The sequence below is a fragment of the Odontesthes bonariensis genome, chromosome 21 (assembly GCF_027942865.1).
Source record: "Odontesthes bonariensis isolate fOdoBon6 chromosome 21, fOdoBon6.hap1, whole genome shotgun sequence".
Taxonomy (NCBI): Eukaryota; Metazoa; Chordata; class Actinopteri; order Atheriniformes; family Atherinopsidae; genus Odontesthes; species Odontesthes bonariensis.
Window position 1 is genome coordinate 24,525,286 of NC_134526.1, and position 18,170 is coordinate 24,543,455.

The 18,170-nt window shown below is 43.4% G+C and overlaps 1 protein-coding gene across 1 annotated transcript in view; it reads right to left on the reverse strand.

Annotated features, from left to right (window-relative positions):
• usp43b (ubiquitin specific peptidase 43b) overlaps nucleotides 1-18,170 on the reverse strand; it is a 79,654-nt gene that overhangs the window by 25,994 nt on the left and 35,490 nt on the right. The window contains exons 3-6 of the mRNA XM_075453140.1: nucleotides 17,187-17,290; nucleotides 10,603-10,695; nucleotides 4,731-4,866; nucleotides 4,429-4,573 (exon numbers count right to left, since the gene is read on the reverse strand). Coding sequence (XP_075309255.1) covers nucleotides 4,429-4,573; nucleotides 4,731-4,866; nucleotides 10,603-10,695; nucleotides 17,187-17,290 — 478 coding nt within the window. The remainder of the gene's footprint in view (nucleotides 1-4,428; nucleotides 4,574-4,730; nucleotides 4,867-10,602; nucleotides 10,696-17,186; nucleotides 17,291-18,170) is intronic.

Here is an 18,170-nt window from a genome sequence, read left to right on the forward strand (position 1 = left end):
AAAACGGAAAAAATCAGTCTCACAACGGATGTTAATGCACAAAATATTTTAGGGGCTGAAAATATGATGAATGACAATCTATGTAAATTAGGTTCAAGCTAACTTTGATGTGTGAGACATTTGCCACACGTGCGGGTGAACCGATGTCATTAATATATAATCCCGTCTTCCAAAGTAATTTGTCACAATTCATTTTTTTCACTTAAATGAACACTTGGCTGAATTGATGTTACTTATAACAAATGTTTAATTCATAATCTGGCCAGTAATGTGGCAGGCTGGTAACAAATTTCACTCATAATACTGTGATATTGTCGAATATCTGAAGGGTTCTAAATAGCTTGCATAACTAGAGCGGAAATCCACAGTCGGACTAGAGGCTCTGTGAGACTGCGCAAAGTAACTGTTACACTGCTGGTGTTAGCATCCTCACTACAGTTCTACAATATCAGAACCGTTGGACAAACTTAAACTGCTACTCGATAATGGAGGCATTTGAAAAGTAAACCGGTCCCACAAAGTAGTTTTTTGTTCTCCAACCAACAGTTTTGGCCCTGAGATTTCACTTAAAACCAAAAACTTCACGTCATCAACACTGTTTGGAGTCGCCGTCTCTGAATGTGCAATCCTTCTGACTCCGACACTGCCATCCCCCTTCAGGACTGAGGACCACAAGATGTCCTCACCTAACAGGACCTTTTTTTGGCTAAGGTTCAACCTGCAACGGATGCAAATAACAGCAGGGACCTGCAAAGACCGGTCTCCAGAACTCTTGGTGGCGCAGTGTGATGAAAACTCACATTGGCTGCAGAAGTATTACACCCATCTCTGAACTACAGTAAAGCGCAAAGGACGCCTGGCTTGGATGCATCCGAAAGTCCCTGTATTTTGGACACTGAAATAGCTAAATCCCTGACACTGTGCTGTTTTCATGGTAGGAGGGCGGCACACCGAGGGCATCCTAAGATTTTTGGGGAACCAGAACTCCTCAATCGCAACACATTTCTTAGTCTACATACTGTCAAGTCAAATTGAAGCACTTGTGAAACTTTTGAGGTGAATTTTCAAGATTTGTTCAACACCTCACGGCGGCGATAAAACTGCACAAACTCAAGACAGTACATAAAGACTAAAAATCAGGGTTTTTTGCTTCCTTATTGCATAAAATCAAGACAACATTTTTGCAATAAAGAACCAAAATGATGTTTTGTGATAGCATTCTACAAAAGGGAGACGAATGATCGGAAAACGCAACAAGTCTCCAAGTGCCGTGCACAGGGCAGCCTATTTAACCCGTCTAACCCGTGTCCCCGGCTGAAAAATCAGTTCAACTTCGAATTCGAATTGAATCCAAACAAATCGAAGCAAATCAGCTTGAGGTGACTTACGGGTCCCTTCGTTGCTTCAAAAAAACAAATACACATTTTATGCATGTACGTCTTTCTGCCTACTGCTCGTGTTGAACCCTCAAACACACAGCTTGGAAAACACAGTGGGCAGTCAATGAATCCATCCATCCATTTTATATACCCATTTAATTCAATTCAAGGTCGCGGGGGCCTGGAGCCTATCCCAGCAGCCTCTGGGTGAGAGGCAGGGTACACACCCTGGGCAGGTCGCCATTTGAAAAAAATGACCTAAGTTGGTGAAATGGTGATTTATCTCCTCAAAATGAAAATTTGCTGCACCAAACAACATAAAAAGAACGATGACAGCAGACAACATAGGAGGCAAAGCCTGTTGCCGGTCGACTAGCTTCTCCCGTTGCTCTGGCTGCGTCTGCTCTGCCAGTTGTTGAGGTGGATATAGCTGAGCAGAGCAGTGAAGAACAGCACACAGTACTGGGAAATATAAAAATGGAAATGTAAAAAAAAGAATAAATCAATAAATGCCGCCTCTGACTTTCTCAGTAGGAGATCATCACACCTGTAAGTCTGAGCTGATTTCGCTGGAACCTCTTAAGTTGCTCGAAGGGGGATTTTGTCACAGTTTGACGACGCTGCACTTTTATTAAAATCGGCCTTTTATGAGAGCAGAACGACAGTCTGGAAATGCTTTAAGTGCCTGCGATTGGCATGTAGAACATTTTCAGTTTGTATCTGAGGCGTTTAGCCGTCTGACAAAACTTTTACAGAAAGATGAAGAGGTTGCAGCTCGTGAAGACTGAAACCTACATTGTTTTACACATCGAAGACATTTCAGTAGGGCTCATTCATAGTTACTTTGCTCTGTTGCCATAGATACACCAGTCATTTTCTTCTTGTGCCTTCATCAAAGCAGAGTTTTTTTTTTTTTTTTTTTCCCCCTCAAATGAAATGACATTTTTGCTACTACAGAGTTTCCAAAAAGGGTAATCCAATTATAGTAAATATTTGTAGAAACATTCTAATGTTGAGCGCCATTCCATCTAAAAATACCACAACATCATTTCTAACCATAAATCCCAGGTCTAACGACCTGAGATTGGAACCGACTTCTATAAAAAGAAACACGTTGACGACACGGCACACTGAGGGCAGCTGAGGGCAGTAAAAAGGACATCATTGGTGGCTTTACTTCTGTCCCCTGCAGAATTCTGCAATATGTTCAGAGAGCTCAGTGATGTAATGGGCTAACAGAAGGGTCTCTTTTATGGGAGGCTTTTTATAACCACAACTCTAAAAAAAAAAAAGTTGGGAGAGTGTGGAAAAACCTTCGAGACGTGTTGCTACCCTCAGCTAATAATATTTATGAAACAGGACAATGTCTCACGTTCAATATCTCATACATTTTCTATGTTCTACTGTGAATAAAGTATTGGTTTATGAATAGGTTCAGATTTCCAATTTGACTCGCTGTACGTATTCTGAAGAATTACGGCATTAAATAAGTCATGACCGCAAAACCCCCCAAAAAACTATGTAGTAATGGGCAACTAATAATACAACGATCCAACGGGATTTTATGAGACAGAGGTGTAAGGAAAGAGAACGAAATGACGACTTAGGTGCACAGAGGGAAGATTATATATGCAAAGGGGGTGGAGGGGGGGATGATGTAAGAGATTAATTAGAAGACTGCAGCACGGAGGGAAAGATCACGCCATCATTGGTTTGCCTTTGGCTTAATCCAAGGGTACATAACTTTTTTTTTTCAGTCACAATTCTTTACCTTGCCTCCGCCAACCTTGACAACAAATTGAATGTGTGTAACAGAGAAAGTGACCATAAAGAAATACAGTGCAGCATAATAAAAACAGGATTTAAGTCTTTTTTTCTTTCTTCCTCCAGCCGCACCATAAATGCGTCAGGCTGTGCATCGCGGGGAGCCACTCTGACCGCAGACTCGAGATTTGACACCCCGTACGACTTAATTCAACGCCCAAGGACACCCTCCAAGGGTCGTAACCTTTCTTTAACATAACTAATGCACATAAAAGGCCTACATTTAGTATTTAGCGGGACCTGATGAGGATTGGTTAATCTGTCGCATACATAAATCACGGGACCCAACTTTTAAAGTTTCACTTCAGCATTTATGGATAACTGATTAAGGGTCTTAGTATCAAATCAGGCGATTATGCAGCTTTGCAAAAGAGCTTTTTGCATATTTTACGAGGTTAATGTTCACCTCAAGTATGTGTCGCATGCAACTTCTGACTGAGCCGCGTCATTATTCGATGAAACTCATATTCAAGTCGACACGGAGGTATCTTCTACCTTTAAATGCTGTGGTTTACCGGAACTCTACACAACCAGATTTTTTTATTTTACTTTGTGTGCAGATTCACTTTGATTTTGTCCCGTGCCGACACGCAGGTGCCCGAACGCATCCCCGCGTGGGGCGCAGGTGGAGGGCCCGGGGCTCGCTACGCTCTCACTTCACAGCAGACAGTCCTGTATCCTGCAATTTTCCTAAAGTGTGTTCGCACAGGGAAAACATGCCACTGTGACCGACAGGACGATCTGCTGTGCACACAAAGTGTTGAACGTTAAAGTTAAGCCTCCGTATCGACCGGTGCATACGAGAAGCCAGGGCAGCCCGTTACAGGGGCAGGAAAGAAATAAGGGGTCGCTATGCGCCGAGAGGTACTTCTGAGCCAACATTTTACATCACTAGCTGAGAAAATATGAAGACATAAATCTGATGGCACAAGGGAAACTTGCACATGGGGGTGGGGGGTGTAATTCACAGAGCTCTTTGTGCAGTTATATACTTTTTAATGTGCTCCCTGAGGACCCTCTGTGGGAAGGTGCACTCCCCCGGGCTTTCATTAAGTAAACTAAATTAATAAAATGGGTGTGTTTGCTTACAGATCTCTGTGTACTTCTACATCAAAGCGAGGCAAAAATATTCACGTCACGTGGCATTAAAAACACATTTGTGATACTAAATCGTGACTAAAAATAAAGTGCCATGCATATAAATGAAGATTGAGAAGCGACTTACCTGAGATCCGAGCAGAGCCTCCTCTGATGTACAGCGGTGGAGCCTGGAAGGCGTACATTACATCATTCTCTGCTATGCTCGTGAGATCGTCTTCGTCAAAGAAGGAGCGCTGGAACCCTGTGGAGTACACCTCTGTCAGGATCACCTGGAGATCAACAAATATACACAAAAAAACACTACTTAGTAAATCACACAAAGCAGAAAGAGTAAACTTTGACTCCAAACACCGACTTCCCTTTGATCTCGGATCCAGAGGCCGAGATTAAAAATTCAACCCGCGGCCTCCGAGCGTTTAATCCTACCTGATCTGGGGAAAGTTTCCCCTCGTCAGCCACCATCCTCCTCACGCAGGCTACAGAACCAAACAGGGGCACGGCCAGCCCGACCCGCAGATACCTCTGTCCTTTGGTGCTGAACACCAGCGTCACACACAGCGGTCTGCCACACAAACACACACAGTCAGGGACGCTGGGACACAGAGCGGGCCGCTGTCGTGATTTCTACTGCAGCCTCTTCCACAGCGAAGACGGGACAAAAGAATACTTTCATCAATAAATCAAGGCATTTTTAGCATCAATAATAAATCATTACGACTTGGTTTGATGTGTGCGAAATAATGGAGCCTCTGTTGCATTTTTAAAAATAGGAAGCACCTGGGTTTGACCTCTGCAAAGGCAGCACTGAGGCGAGTAGGGTGCTTGGGCAAAATGGCACCTCTGAATAACACGTAGCTCGACGTTGGTACCTGTGAGAGACTATACTTAGCAGTTTGTACAATAAATGGAGAGGGTGAGGGAATCATATGGATGTAAGGATCGGTGGTGTCAATATAAATTGAAAAGATTTGAGAAAAGAACATATAGATTCATATAAAAGTAACATTTCTTCATGTCACAAAAGTATCTGTATTCTGATTTGCACTGAATGCGAGTGGTGGGGTTGTATGACTACATAAAAACGTTTTTTTTTCCCCCTTTGCAATTTATAGCGTGCTCGTCATAAAAGATATATACGACTGTAACTAGGAGACAAATAAACAAAATACTTACAGCCCCTAAAATGAAAGCAAGTACCTGGATTAATCAAATAACAGAACGGGATATGAAGCAGACTGAGCGTAAACCGAGTCTAAAGGAAAGTTGCGTGAGTTTTTAATGAAAAGTGGGATCAGAGTTTACAAGGAGGAACTGGACCCAAGTGCACGACAGCCAGGTGAACGCCGAATTGGCCCAAGATGTGTAAGGAGTGAGGCAACTGACTGAGCAACGATGATTTTAACTTTTTAATCCCCTGAAAATAAACTTGAACAACAAGGAAGGTGATGCCACTTGAAACTAATGTAGCAGAATGTGTGTGAGATCTATGTGTGTGTGTGGAGAAATGAATCAGCAGTTTGGGTGCTGGCCCGGCCTGGCCTGCCTGCAGTCCAGAACTAACCAACTGAAAACATTTGGCGCGTTGTGAAACATAAAATGCAACAAAGACCGTTAAACAGTGGAGACACACGGCAGCTGTGGCAGGGAATCCAAGCCATCACTAACTTCAGGACAACAACACCAGCCTGTGACAGTGATGGCTCCCTGCCCGATGCGCTGAACGTGTTCTACAGTCGTTTTGATGCAAAGAATGATGTGGTGTCAAGGAAGAACACCCCCCCTCCTGGCGAACAAGTGCTATGCCTGACCACAGCTGAAGTGAGAAAGACTCTGCAAAGAGTCAACCCACGTAAGGCTGCTGGCCCAGACAAGTGTGCTCAGGGGATGTGCAGACCAACTGGCAGATGTCTTCACGGACATCTTCAACATCTCCCTGAGCAGTGCCATCGTCCCATCGTGCTTCAAAACCACCACCATCGTCCCTGTGCCCAAGAAGTCACCTGTGTCATGCCTCAATGATCACCGCCCCATCGCACTCACCCCTACCATCATGAAGTGCTTTGAGAGGCTGATCCTGAAGCACATCAAGAACCATCTGCCTCCCACCCTAGACCCCCTGCAGTTCGCGTACCGAGCCAACCACTCCACCGACGACTCCATCAACACCACCCTCCACCTAGCACTCACCCACCTGGACTAAAAAGACACTTACGTCAGAATGCTGTTCATAGACTTCAGTTCAGCATTCAACACTATCATCCCACAGCACCTGACTAGGAAGCTGAGCTTGCTTGGCCTGAACACTACCCTCTGCAACTGGATCCTGGACTTTCTTACGGAGAGACCCCAGTCCAGGGGAGGAGCAGTGATTTTAAATGTGGGGGTGTTCCAGGGGGGGCACATGAGCGCCACATCAAGCCCATAGACACGAAGATGAAGTTGGCATCCGATTCGCGAATTAAATGGATGGGCATAAAGGGCCATTTCACTGCATTTTTTGTATTCTCATCACCCTAAACTAGGTCCTGTATGGAAACTACAATGGTTACACTGCTCAAATCTGGATAGAATTATGCTAAAGGGGCTGTAGATTCATTAAAACCTTGTTTGGGATTTGTGAAACCTTTTTCTGATCTGTGAAAATACAGAACAGGGCCATTTTACTGCATTTTTTGCATTTTGATCACTCTAAACTAGGTCGGATATGGAAACTACAATAGTTACACTGCTCAAATCTGGATATAATTATTTTAAAGAGGCTATAGATTCATTAAAACCTTGTTTGGGATTTGTGAAAATGCAGAACAGGGCCATTTTACTGCTTTTTATTGTATTCTCATCACCCTAAACTGTGTCCTGTATGGAAACTACAACTGTTACGCTGCTCAAATCTGGATAGAATTATTCTAAAGAGGGTACAGAGTCTTTAAAACACATTTTATGATTTGTTAAAACTTTATTTGGTCATTGAAAATTCAAAAAGGTGAAATCATCCTACTGTAAAAGTGGGGGTGTCGAAACACCCCCATCCCCCACGGGTGCAACGCCCATGCCCCAGTCAGTCCGGATCGGAAACAACACCTCCAGCACCACCACACTGAGCACAGGGGCACCTCAAAGCTGCATGCTCAGTCCACTGCTGTTCACACTCCTAACCCACGACTGCACAGCACTACACGACTCGAACCACATAATCAAGTTCGCTGACGATACGACCGTGGTGGACGAGTCATCATACAGGGAGAAGGTGGAAAAGCTGATCACCTGGTGCAAAGCCAACAACCTGTCTCTGAGTGTGGACAAAACTAAAGAGATGGTTGTTGACTTCCGCAGAGCACAGAGGGACCACGAGTCTCTGCACATCAAAGGCTCCCCGGTGGAGATTGTGGAGAACACCAAATTCCTTGGTGTCCATCTGGCGGAGAACTTCACCTGGTCCCTCAACACCGGCTCCACCGTAAGGAAGGCTCAGCAGCGTCTCCACTTCCTGAGAAGGCTGAAGAGAGCCCACCTCCCTCCCACCATTCTCACCACCTTCTACAGAGGGACCATAGAGAGCCTCCTGGGTAGCTGCATCACCGCCTGGTTCGGTAACTGCACCCAACTGGACCGCAAAAACCTTCAGCGTGTGGTGAGGACGGCTGAAAAGATCATTGGAGCCACTCTCCCCTCCGTCTCAGACATCTACACCACACGCTGCATTCGCAAGTCAACCAGGATTCTCAAAGACCCCACCCACCCCTCACATAGACTTTTCTCACCCCTCCCATCTGGCAGAAGGTACCGCAGCATACGGTCTGTCACCACCAGACTACAAAACAGCTTCTTCCCCCAGGCCATACGACTCCTCAACGCTCAGAGACTGATCTGATCACCTCTGTTGTCCCAGCTGTTCTTTATTGTTGCTGTTTGTTGCACTGAAAAACTTCTCGAGAAACGTTATTTCATTGCACTGTATACTGTGTATATGGCTGGAATGACAATAAACCCTCTTGAACTTCAACTTGAACTAAGCAGCTAGAATCCATTATCGGAAGAAAAAAAAAAAGAACGGGGCAACGCGAGAGGTAGGGCTCCGTTTTTAATAATAATTGAGCTTAAAGTGAGTACGAAAGCACAATGTAGTTAGAGCCAATTTGGGGAGATCTTAAACTCTTGGATTGACACCACACACCTGGAATAGCATTAAGAAAAACAGACCCTAGGTGTCGGAGGTTTAAAGAAGGCCTTACCTATCGCTCAATAAGAAAACACCTAATCTGAAGCCCCAGATTCTGATTTCATGAATTTTAAAATGAGAAAATATCAATTCTATGAGTCATTTGTTTGAGTACACCACCTTTATTAAGAGGCACTATCTCAAAGTCAAAGTTTCCACTGGATGTTCTTATTTTTTCACATGACATGATATGGTGTAAGCAATATCGTCTGAAAGGAAAAGAGCACATGACTGCCAGCTTTTTGGCTGCCAAGCTGAGCAAATGTTGGTTTGGTAACAAACAGTATGTGTTTGTGGCTTACAGACGTGATCGGAGTGTGAGTGAACTGAACTTTTCACACGGGGGAATATATACACACAAGTGTATAAAGCTCTAAAGGTCAATCCATCCGTTTTCAGACGTATAGTCTGTCACCCGAAACTGCCGCACACGACAAAGAAATGAGGACTTTCAATCTGGCCCGCTGTCAGAATGAAGCTCTTAAAAACAATTTCCTAAATTGGAAGGAATGCTGGCGGAGCTTTTATGAACTTTTTAAAAGAATGACAGCTTGAAAGGACAAAGAAAATAACCCCTCCCTTAAAAAAAAAAAAAAAAAAAAAAAAAAAAAACCTCTTCTGGTCAAACAGTATCTAAGCTTTACCATAGAGTTTAAGTGGTTAGGTGCATTTAAGCCTAAAAATATCCACCAGATAAAAGCGACAGTTTTACAGATTGGGGAAAACAAGTGCTCTGAAGCCGAGATGAAAAGACCAATAACACTCTTGTATTGAATGAATGCTGGGATCAGGGGGGGGGCCCTGCTTGCTAAACTAATAGAATCCACCAACAGGCCACTTTAAAGCTCACAAATCAACACCGTGTTTCTTCTTTGTTCAGTTTATATATCAAAAAAGTGCAATAACAATGACAGAGTCTTGAACATAATCTATAAAATGGGTTATGATGTAGGTGTTAGTTTCACACATTGCTTGGTGTAAAGATTCAACGAGGAAAAGGTAACGTGTTAAACGGCGAGCTCGCAAGTTGCTGGTGTCGATTGCGATAGCTTTGGGCAGAGCTGCGATGGCCGTTTTATTTGTTCCAGGCCTCTGTGCGACGCTAGCTGCACGTGCGAGTGTGTGTCGGGTGAAGTTTTTATTTTTCATTTTTTTTACCTACAGTATTCCCATGTCTCACAAAACAAGAAGCGAGCTCAATTCCACAGGACAGGACGTAAGCAGAGGCGAGTTGTAGGAAAAGAATCTCCTTACTTCCCAGGATCACAGTCACAGTAAGAGCAGCCACCAACAGTGTAAGCATGTTGTCTTTAGGTGAAAGCCAGATTTTTATTTATTCTTTAAAATACCAGCCTCTTCAGCTCAAAAAAAAGACCTGTGTTCCTACTGACTGTAGCCTATTTTGTAACTGCATCCCTATTTTCAGTGACGTGATGATGAGCTGTTGTTGTGTGCAGTACTTATGAGTAATCGGGTGTCTTGCCTCCAGCAGACAGTGGTCAGATAGCTCTCAGTTTGGAGAAGCAGATAGTTTCCCCGAAGGGCAAACTGAGCTAAAGGTTTTTTAAAGCATCAGTTGTTGTAGATGGCAAAAAAAATAAAAGTTCATTCGAGAAGTTCATTTGCCTGTCAGGAAAACCTTCTGATTTTCCAAACTGAGAGCGTACGGACTTCTGTCTACTTTGAAAAAAAACCTGATTGACTGTCAAATCGGAAGGCCGAGTAGTTTTCTGAGGAAGCTATGGCCTGAAGCTGGTTTTGAAAGTCCAACTGAAAGAATAATATTGAACCAATTTACCGCTGAAAGACTTCATTTTTCAGCTAATTCAGAAGAAACCTTGATGAGCCTCCTGTTTAAAAGGGAATTCATGCTTTCCGAGATGGATGCAGGTGCATGCGGCGCTCGCGCTGTTACAAGTATTTCTGCAGCGGCGGGAACCGGGGGACCAAATTTACGTCATACAAGCGTCGCAGTCAAAGCATGAATTCCTCCCAGGATACAATAATTAATCTGAACAGTTGTGCACTTCTCCCTGAGCAGAGGCATGCTTTCAGCTAACGGTACACAGCAGAGCTCACCTGGTCTGGCGAAGAGGAATGGGGAGTGAGATGCAGAGGAAAGGGTCAAAGGTGTTGCTCTGTTTCAGGCAGTGGGGGCATGTCAGGGAGGATCTGAGGAAAGGAAAGAACACGGTCACATTAGTCTCGGGGAGAAAAGAAAAAAGCTGTGCTGACTTGACACAGACTTACAAATAAATCTCAAAGTCCTACCGATTAAGTTCGGCAGGGAGAGCGGACGGCTGTAATCTTGTTACACAAGTGGACAACACAGTAAAAATGAACACCGTGTTCCATTCAGGTGCCTTGATCTGATTGTGAGAAAGGAAAGGACGAGTGATGCAACTGGTGAGAATATGAGAGGCACAGGATGGGGGTAGAATTAGTACAAGCAGCCCCCCTGGGCTGAGCGGTGCTGTAAAGGCAAACCGACTCGAGAAGTTTCCATCTTGTTGCGTCACTTTCAGTACGAAAAAAGTAGAGAACTTTCCGTAGTGATGCTCATTGTTCCTTTTCACCCGAATGCACAAAAATTAATGAAAGCACACAAGCAGTGATTTTTCTGGTCCAACAGTTTTCCGTTAGCTGCCTTTTGTTCACCATTAAGCTTCTTTCAATTAATCCCTCTCAATTTCACTGGAAGAAATAACTTACTCCGCTGAGCTAATTGTCTGAACAATGAGTCAGAGGGCCCACTGGGGCAGATTGCTGGAAACGATTCTGTAAACTGTCCTGCCTCTAAACTCAATCTTTTGTCCAGTATTTTGAGCTAATGTGTGTAGGATTTCCTGGATAAGCCTCTCTGTAAGAGAATCTAAAGAAGAGATCCTTCACTTAAAACTGAATTAAAGGTCCACAGATCTTTCCCTGTCTATTTAGTAAAAACTCTAATTAATCCAAAGGTAAAGACAATTGAAATATTTATCTCAAAGTAACGTGAGGAACTAATGTATCCAAGTCAATAATGGGACCACCAGGGGCTCTGATGTACATTGATCTTAGTTAACAGTAGTTAACTAACCGAGTTGAACCTCCAAGGCTTACATCTAAAAGCTGTAACCAGTTTTAACTGGCTTTCTGGGGACCTGGTGGAAGCCAAGACAGTGAGGATGACACCTTGGAGGCTCAGAAGTTTAATGTTCAAACCAGTTGGAAAACTTATTCTGTAGGAAAGAAAGCGAAAATATTCCGTCGAGCTTAGGTTCGCAGGGTTGGCGTTAAAACACCGGGTCCTGAAAGCGATTGCGTAACTGGGTAAATGTGAGGGATTTTGCTGCTGGAATCTCTGCTCAGGTATAAACAGACTCCCAGTTATTTAGCTTTTCTGCCAGGACTGAAAGCTTTCACCATAATGGATGTCTGCAGATTATACAGCAGTTGAAACAACAGGAGACATTTTTTTTGTATTTTCTGGTTTAAAGACTTTGATTTCATATAATATCAGCATAGTCAGTATAAATCTGAAATATACACCCTGACTATAAGAGGGTGGAGCACTCCATCCTTTCTTAGAGACATGACTTTTTTTTATTGTAATACATAAAAAAGAAAAACACATTTCCAGCTCATTTGTTTATTCTCATTTTAATAAAACAATTGGAAAACAATTTTATGCCTAGTGATCCCAAATCCCCCCGCCCCTCCTCCAAAAATGCCACGAGTCTGTCAAGTTTCCTGTGGTTCATGATCAATTTTCGCTGAAGCAGCAACCACAGCTCCGAAAATGCTGCTCAAAGAGGTGTATTGTCTTCCCTCGCTGTAAATCTCATCTTTAAGGAGGAGCTGCTCAGCTCAGTGTTCGGTCACCTTTGGAGACTTTGGGGCATCGAGATTATTTTCTCCCAGGACTTTGTGAACTTCTTCCCGGCGCTACAGCTCAACAAAAGCAGGTTTCGGAAAAACAGGAAGCAGGTCCAGGAGCCGACTTTCAGTCCACGTTCATCCTGAAAAGGCCCGGACTCATCTTAAATCACGGTCATCCTTTACCAGCATCCTTCCTCCGTCTTGCTGAGGCCTGACCAGAAGCAGTGTCCTGTGGTTCACAGGTTCATCCGTCTGCTCTTATCGATAGCCACTTTGCTTTCATGTGCCCAAAGAGCCTCTATTTGGCATGGGTTTAGTGGTGGTCATGTTTCAGTTTTCCTTTAATTGGAAATGTCTCTGAACACTTGCCACCTATTTCTGTTGTTAAAGCTACTTCAGAGGCGTTCAATAAACATTACAAATCTCTGTTTTGGCTTTATTTGCCAGAGTTAATGAAGCCGGCTAAAAGATTATGCACACGTTGAGTCAGGGTTTTAATCACATCCTCCATCATCACGAAATATCGCAGCAAAATTCAATACAACACAAATTAAAGTTTGTGGGATTTGGAAATCAGCTTAAAAATACAATTTAAATGACTAATTACATAAATGTATCATAAATGCACATAAAAAAAACCCTCCAGATTCTGTCCCTACGTCCCCTTTTTTTCATTTGTTGTTCAAGCAACATACCAGTGTTTTATGAACCTTTAAGACCTTTACAGTGAGTCCTGACCATGGGAAAGTAAGGGCTAAATCTGTTGAAATGTGTTTTCTTCATAGGGGGGCACCTGACAGACCAAGCGGGGGAGAAATAAAGCTCCATTCAAGCAAGCCCAGCTGACACGGGCTCTTAGTAGAGCTCTCCCTCTTGGCAGAGCAGAATGGCTACCCTACGGATGTCTTATTCTCGCCAGGAAACAGTGGGGGTAACTGCACGTCATGCATACAAATCACACTCAGACTCCACTAAAACATAGATGTGCCGGTGCTGCTCCGAGATAAAAAGCAGAAGAGGTAGAGGTGATATTCTGGTGATGCTTTAATGGAGGAAGTGTGCTAAGGTTGAGAGGAATGTATCACTTCTGTCTGAGAGGCACCCACGCTGTAGAGACTGGGGGCGCCATGTTTTGCACTGCAACACACGGGGAGAGCTTTGAACTTTCCGGGAGAAAGGTATCACCTACTTGCATCTATCAGGTGTTTTTATATAGAACCACCGTCCCAGAAAAGTTGGAAAACCGTATCGTCTTAAAAAAAAAAAAGAAAAAAAGAAAAAAGGAATACAATCATTTGCAAATCTTATGAACCCATCTTTTATTCACAATAACCTCATTTCGTCTGGATGGGAAGGTATGGGGCCCTAAAACTTGGGTTTACCTTTGAAAGCCTCCATCTTTGATGATATTATGTTCTGTAGATGATGGAATAGTTGAACATTATTCTGAAACTGCTTCACAATTTCAAGATGCTGTTTTTATTGTTTTTTTTTGTACACATGGGACAGCTGCCCACCTTTACCTCTGAGAGACTTTTCCTCCTTAAGGTGCTCTTTTTCTACCCAATCGCATTACTGACCTGTTCCTAATAAACCTACCTGGATTCAGCAATGGATTCAAATTCAAGATGAGCCAATGTTGTATACGTTCTAGTGTGAATAAAATATTTTCTTTTAGCAGGTGCTTCAGCACCTCTTGCATTCTTTCTTTATTTACCCTTTGAACAGCACCCCCCCCCCCCCCCGACTTTATTGGAAACGGCTCGGTAAACCTAATCTAATCTAATAATTGATTTTTGTTTCCGGAAACAATATAAAGCAAAGAGTCTCAAATTGGCAATACATTTATTCTACTCGGCATAGACATTAAGTCACTACCTTAATGTTGTACGTGGGCATAATACAAAGACCAAACACCGGGCTGGAAAGCAAACTACTCCATCCTGCCCGGCAAAAGATGGCATTTAATAAAAACTAAATCCGACCCAAACAACCATTGATTGGAGGAGAGTAGAGGGCCTCACAGTGGCGTCAGAGTAAGACAAGCTGCACTCCCACAGAAACTGCCCCGTGTCTGTAATCCGAACCGCTCGGCTGCCTGTCACTTGGCTTTAATGCAGCGAACGCTGTGACAGACATTTTTATTGCAGTCTCCACAAACTACGACTACGGTGAGTCACTCGCATAGTGAAAGATCTCAATCTTGTATTAATCAAATTTGTTGTGAGAAGGGGGCGTTAGGAATGAGATCTAATAAATCAGTAATGGCGGAAAGAATTTCGATTTTGTGGAATAAAAAAAAAAACATTTTGATCAGATCCACAATGTGATGACATGTAACATAAATCAAAATAAAGCAACTCGACGTGTTTGGACAGTAACTTAACACGTTTGAACGTGTATAATAGCTGTGATGATCGTATAGTGACAAACCAGACTATTACCAGAATCATCCTCCGCTCTGTCAACTCTACATGTTGTATCCCAGCGGACACTGCACTGCAAAGTGTTCTCCAGGCAGCAGTGGAGCCAGTGGAAGTAGTTCTTTCAGAGACAGTCGTCAAGAAGTATTTGTTTAAAGTTAAATTCCAGTGAAAACAAGCATTCGTATCCACTTCCAACCTCAGCCAATTTCCAATTTCTCTATTGTTGAAACCGCCTCAGACTGTACACGATATGCTAGAGTGCCTTTGTAAAGTTTCTGCAAAGCCTCCACGGGTTGTGTATTAAATATATATAGTCTCTGTACCAGCTCACCCACTCTCCTTGGCTGGGACGGCACTTGAGTGGGAGACGGGAACAGATTTTGCCTGCGAGGCTGCTAAGGCTGCTGCTTCCTGTGTAGACACACCCAGCATGTCACAGCTGAAACATTTGACAGTGAGGGTAGCAATTAAGATATGCGCTCAGACAGATGTATTACTGGTAGTCACACAAAGCCGTCATTTTTCCGGGGAATTGGCAGATGGGAGAGGGCGCAGACAAATATGATATCAGCTGCTCGCTCTGGAAGGACTGTGCTTTTGAAAAGATATTTTAATTAGGTAAGATGTTGCTGTGGAATCTGGCATCTCGATAATTGGTCAGTTTGTTGAAAGGCCCATCGATCGAATCCTCACAGAGACAGGGAATTACATCGGTATCAGGAGCGGAATACAGAAGGAGGAGCCGATTTTTGCAAATGAAACACGAACCGATCAGACTGAAGCTAAGATGCACAACCTGTGTGATAGGATGATACAAATGAAAAGGGACTGGATCCAAACGTTTAGCTAACTGGAAGCCACAGATGGACATTGTGAAAAATGTATTGAGGTCAGAGCAATCAGTATTCAAATTAAGGCTAATAGCAGCAACAAGTCCTAAAGCCAGGCTCTGTGATGGTATGCGGTGTTGTCAGTGCCCTTGGCAAAGCTCATTTACGCCTCTGTAATGACAGCATTGATGATTTAAGAGCCGCATATGCTGCTTTCAAGACGTCTTTTCTGTGCATTTTGCAACAAGACAAAGCACAGCCACATTCTGGACACATTACAAAGGCTGAAGATGATGAAGAAGAAGAAGATATAAGGCCGGGACTGGCCTGACTGCAGGCCTGAACTGTCCCCAACAGAGAAAGTGTGATGAATCTTTAAATTGCAACCCCCTACTGTTGCACAATTCTGCTCTAAGAATGGGACAAAATCACACCAGAAACACTTTCTTGCTCTGTATCCTCAACACCATGACACCTTCTAACAGTTGAGAGAAAGAATGACAACATCTGTAAGGTTGTTGCAGGCCTGAAAGGCAAAACTGGATGTATATCAATGGATGCAAAGACGTTTTCGATCCGTGTTGGCGGCAGTTACAAATAAAAGTCAAAGTAAATGTAAGAATTGTTACGATTTGTTTTCACTTTAGTATTTGTATCCATTCCCAACTTTTTATTTTTTTAAATTCGGGGCTGTACTTGACCACTGTAACAGCTAATAGCCCATTATTTTAGCACAAAAGGGAAGCACTCTAAAAAAGTCCTTGTAATAAAGGGATTTCTTACTCCCCAACAGCCGCAGAGGTTAGAGAATCAGGGCAGTTTTTCAGTATTACTGCTCTTGTCTTCTCTGTAATTACCGGTGGGTGTTCAGCTTCCCCTTTCTTCGAGCTCAGATTTCTTTTTGTCAAAGAATCACACTCTTCTATGTGTCCCAGGAAACAGTAACAGCACTTTAGTCTATAGGTGATATGTGTGACACGGCCCCGCCTGTACACAGGAGTTGTATACATTTGAGTCACTTTCCGCACACTGTGAGCTTGTGCGGTGGTTATTCAACATTGACCTTTCTGTTGCAGGGCAACCTGACATTTAGACCACTGATAACACAACAGTGCAGCCATTGTACAGTAAACACAACTCACAAGACAAATAGAGTCATGGTATGGCATGTGTGGATTTCCAACGCAGAGTATTTTTTGGGGCTTTTTTCCCCACCATTGTACAGAAAAAGATCCAGTCTCTGTATTGTTTAAAAAAATAAATAAAAATTACTGTTAAAGTCTTCAAAGGGACAAAAAAGCAACCCATGACAGACCCTCTTGTTCCTGGTTACACATTCAGACAATAAAAAGTCAGGGGGAGGTGTTTAATGAACAGTCACTTCTTACATCATCACATAATCGCATGATAGCGGCCGGCATCCCAGGAAACCACTGTGCAGTCTTAATAGCCACCGAGACTTAAGAGCCCCGCCGATCCTTTGTTGCTACTGTATTATTTAACTTCAAGCAGATGTGAGCGTCGTGCGTTTATAGAACAAACTCACTTGTATTGGGCCTGGAAATGTTCCTGGACGAAGCTGTGATGGACCCTGGGTTGCTGGGACTGGATCGGATCGGGATGCGCCGCCTCTTCAGCTCCGCCGGGACCCTGCAGCACAGAGGAGGTCACCCGTAAACACAGCGCAGTCGCACACTCACGCATTCTTCAAAGGATCCATCATGCATTGCTTGGGCTGCCAGGCGTAATCAATAAGAGAGGAAACTTGTTCTTTATGGAGGTAACAGTACTCGCGGGTGGACGCAGAGAGCAGTTTCAACACGTCATGCGTTTCTTTTTGCAAAGAAAGTCACATTTAAAAGGGAGGCAGAAAGCACTGACCTCACATAACATAATCCCCCAAGAGGCCCCTCTGTTTACCCCTTTATCTATTCACCTACAACAGAGTGGAGGCTGGCCTTGCATGAATATAAAAGAGAAACTACAGAGTCTGATCAGACAAAGACCTTCAAGGTCACAATTCAACTGTGTGGGATGGCATACAGAAGGAGGGTCTCTTAAACACTGCTGAACGTTAATAAGAACTAAAGTCAAGTAATAAAGAAAACACAGCGTCTATGAATCCTTAAGTTTTACGTATTAGGACATAATAGAAAAGTAATATGGTACTCAGCAGGTCTTAAAATGAGGTAAACGCAACCTCAGATGACATGTTACACTGTGTTATTCAACCTAAACTATGTCAAAAATGTAGAAGCAGTGTGTGAAAAACGATGTACGCTCCATGATCCAACAGCTTGTAGAACCACCTTCAGCAGCAAGTCATCGTTTCATGTATGTGGTTATCGGTCTCTCATATTGTTGTGGAGGAATTGTGGTGCAATCTTTACATCATTGCCTCAGTTCATGGAGGTTTTAAGGCATTTGTTAATGCACAGCTCTCTTAAGCTCCCAGCACGGCATTTCAGTCAGGTTGAGGTCTGGACTTTGACCTAACCATTGCAACACCTCCATTCTTTTTTTTCTCAGA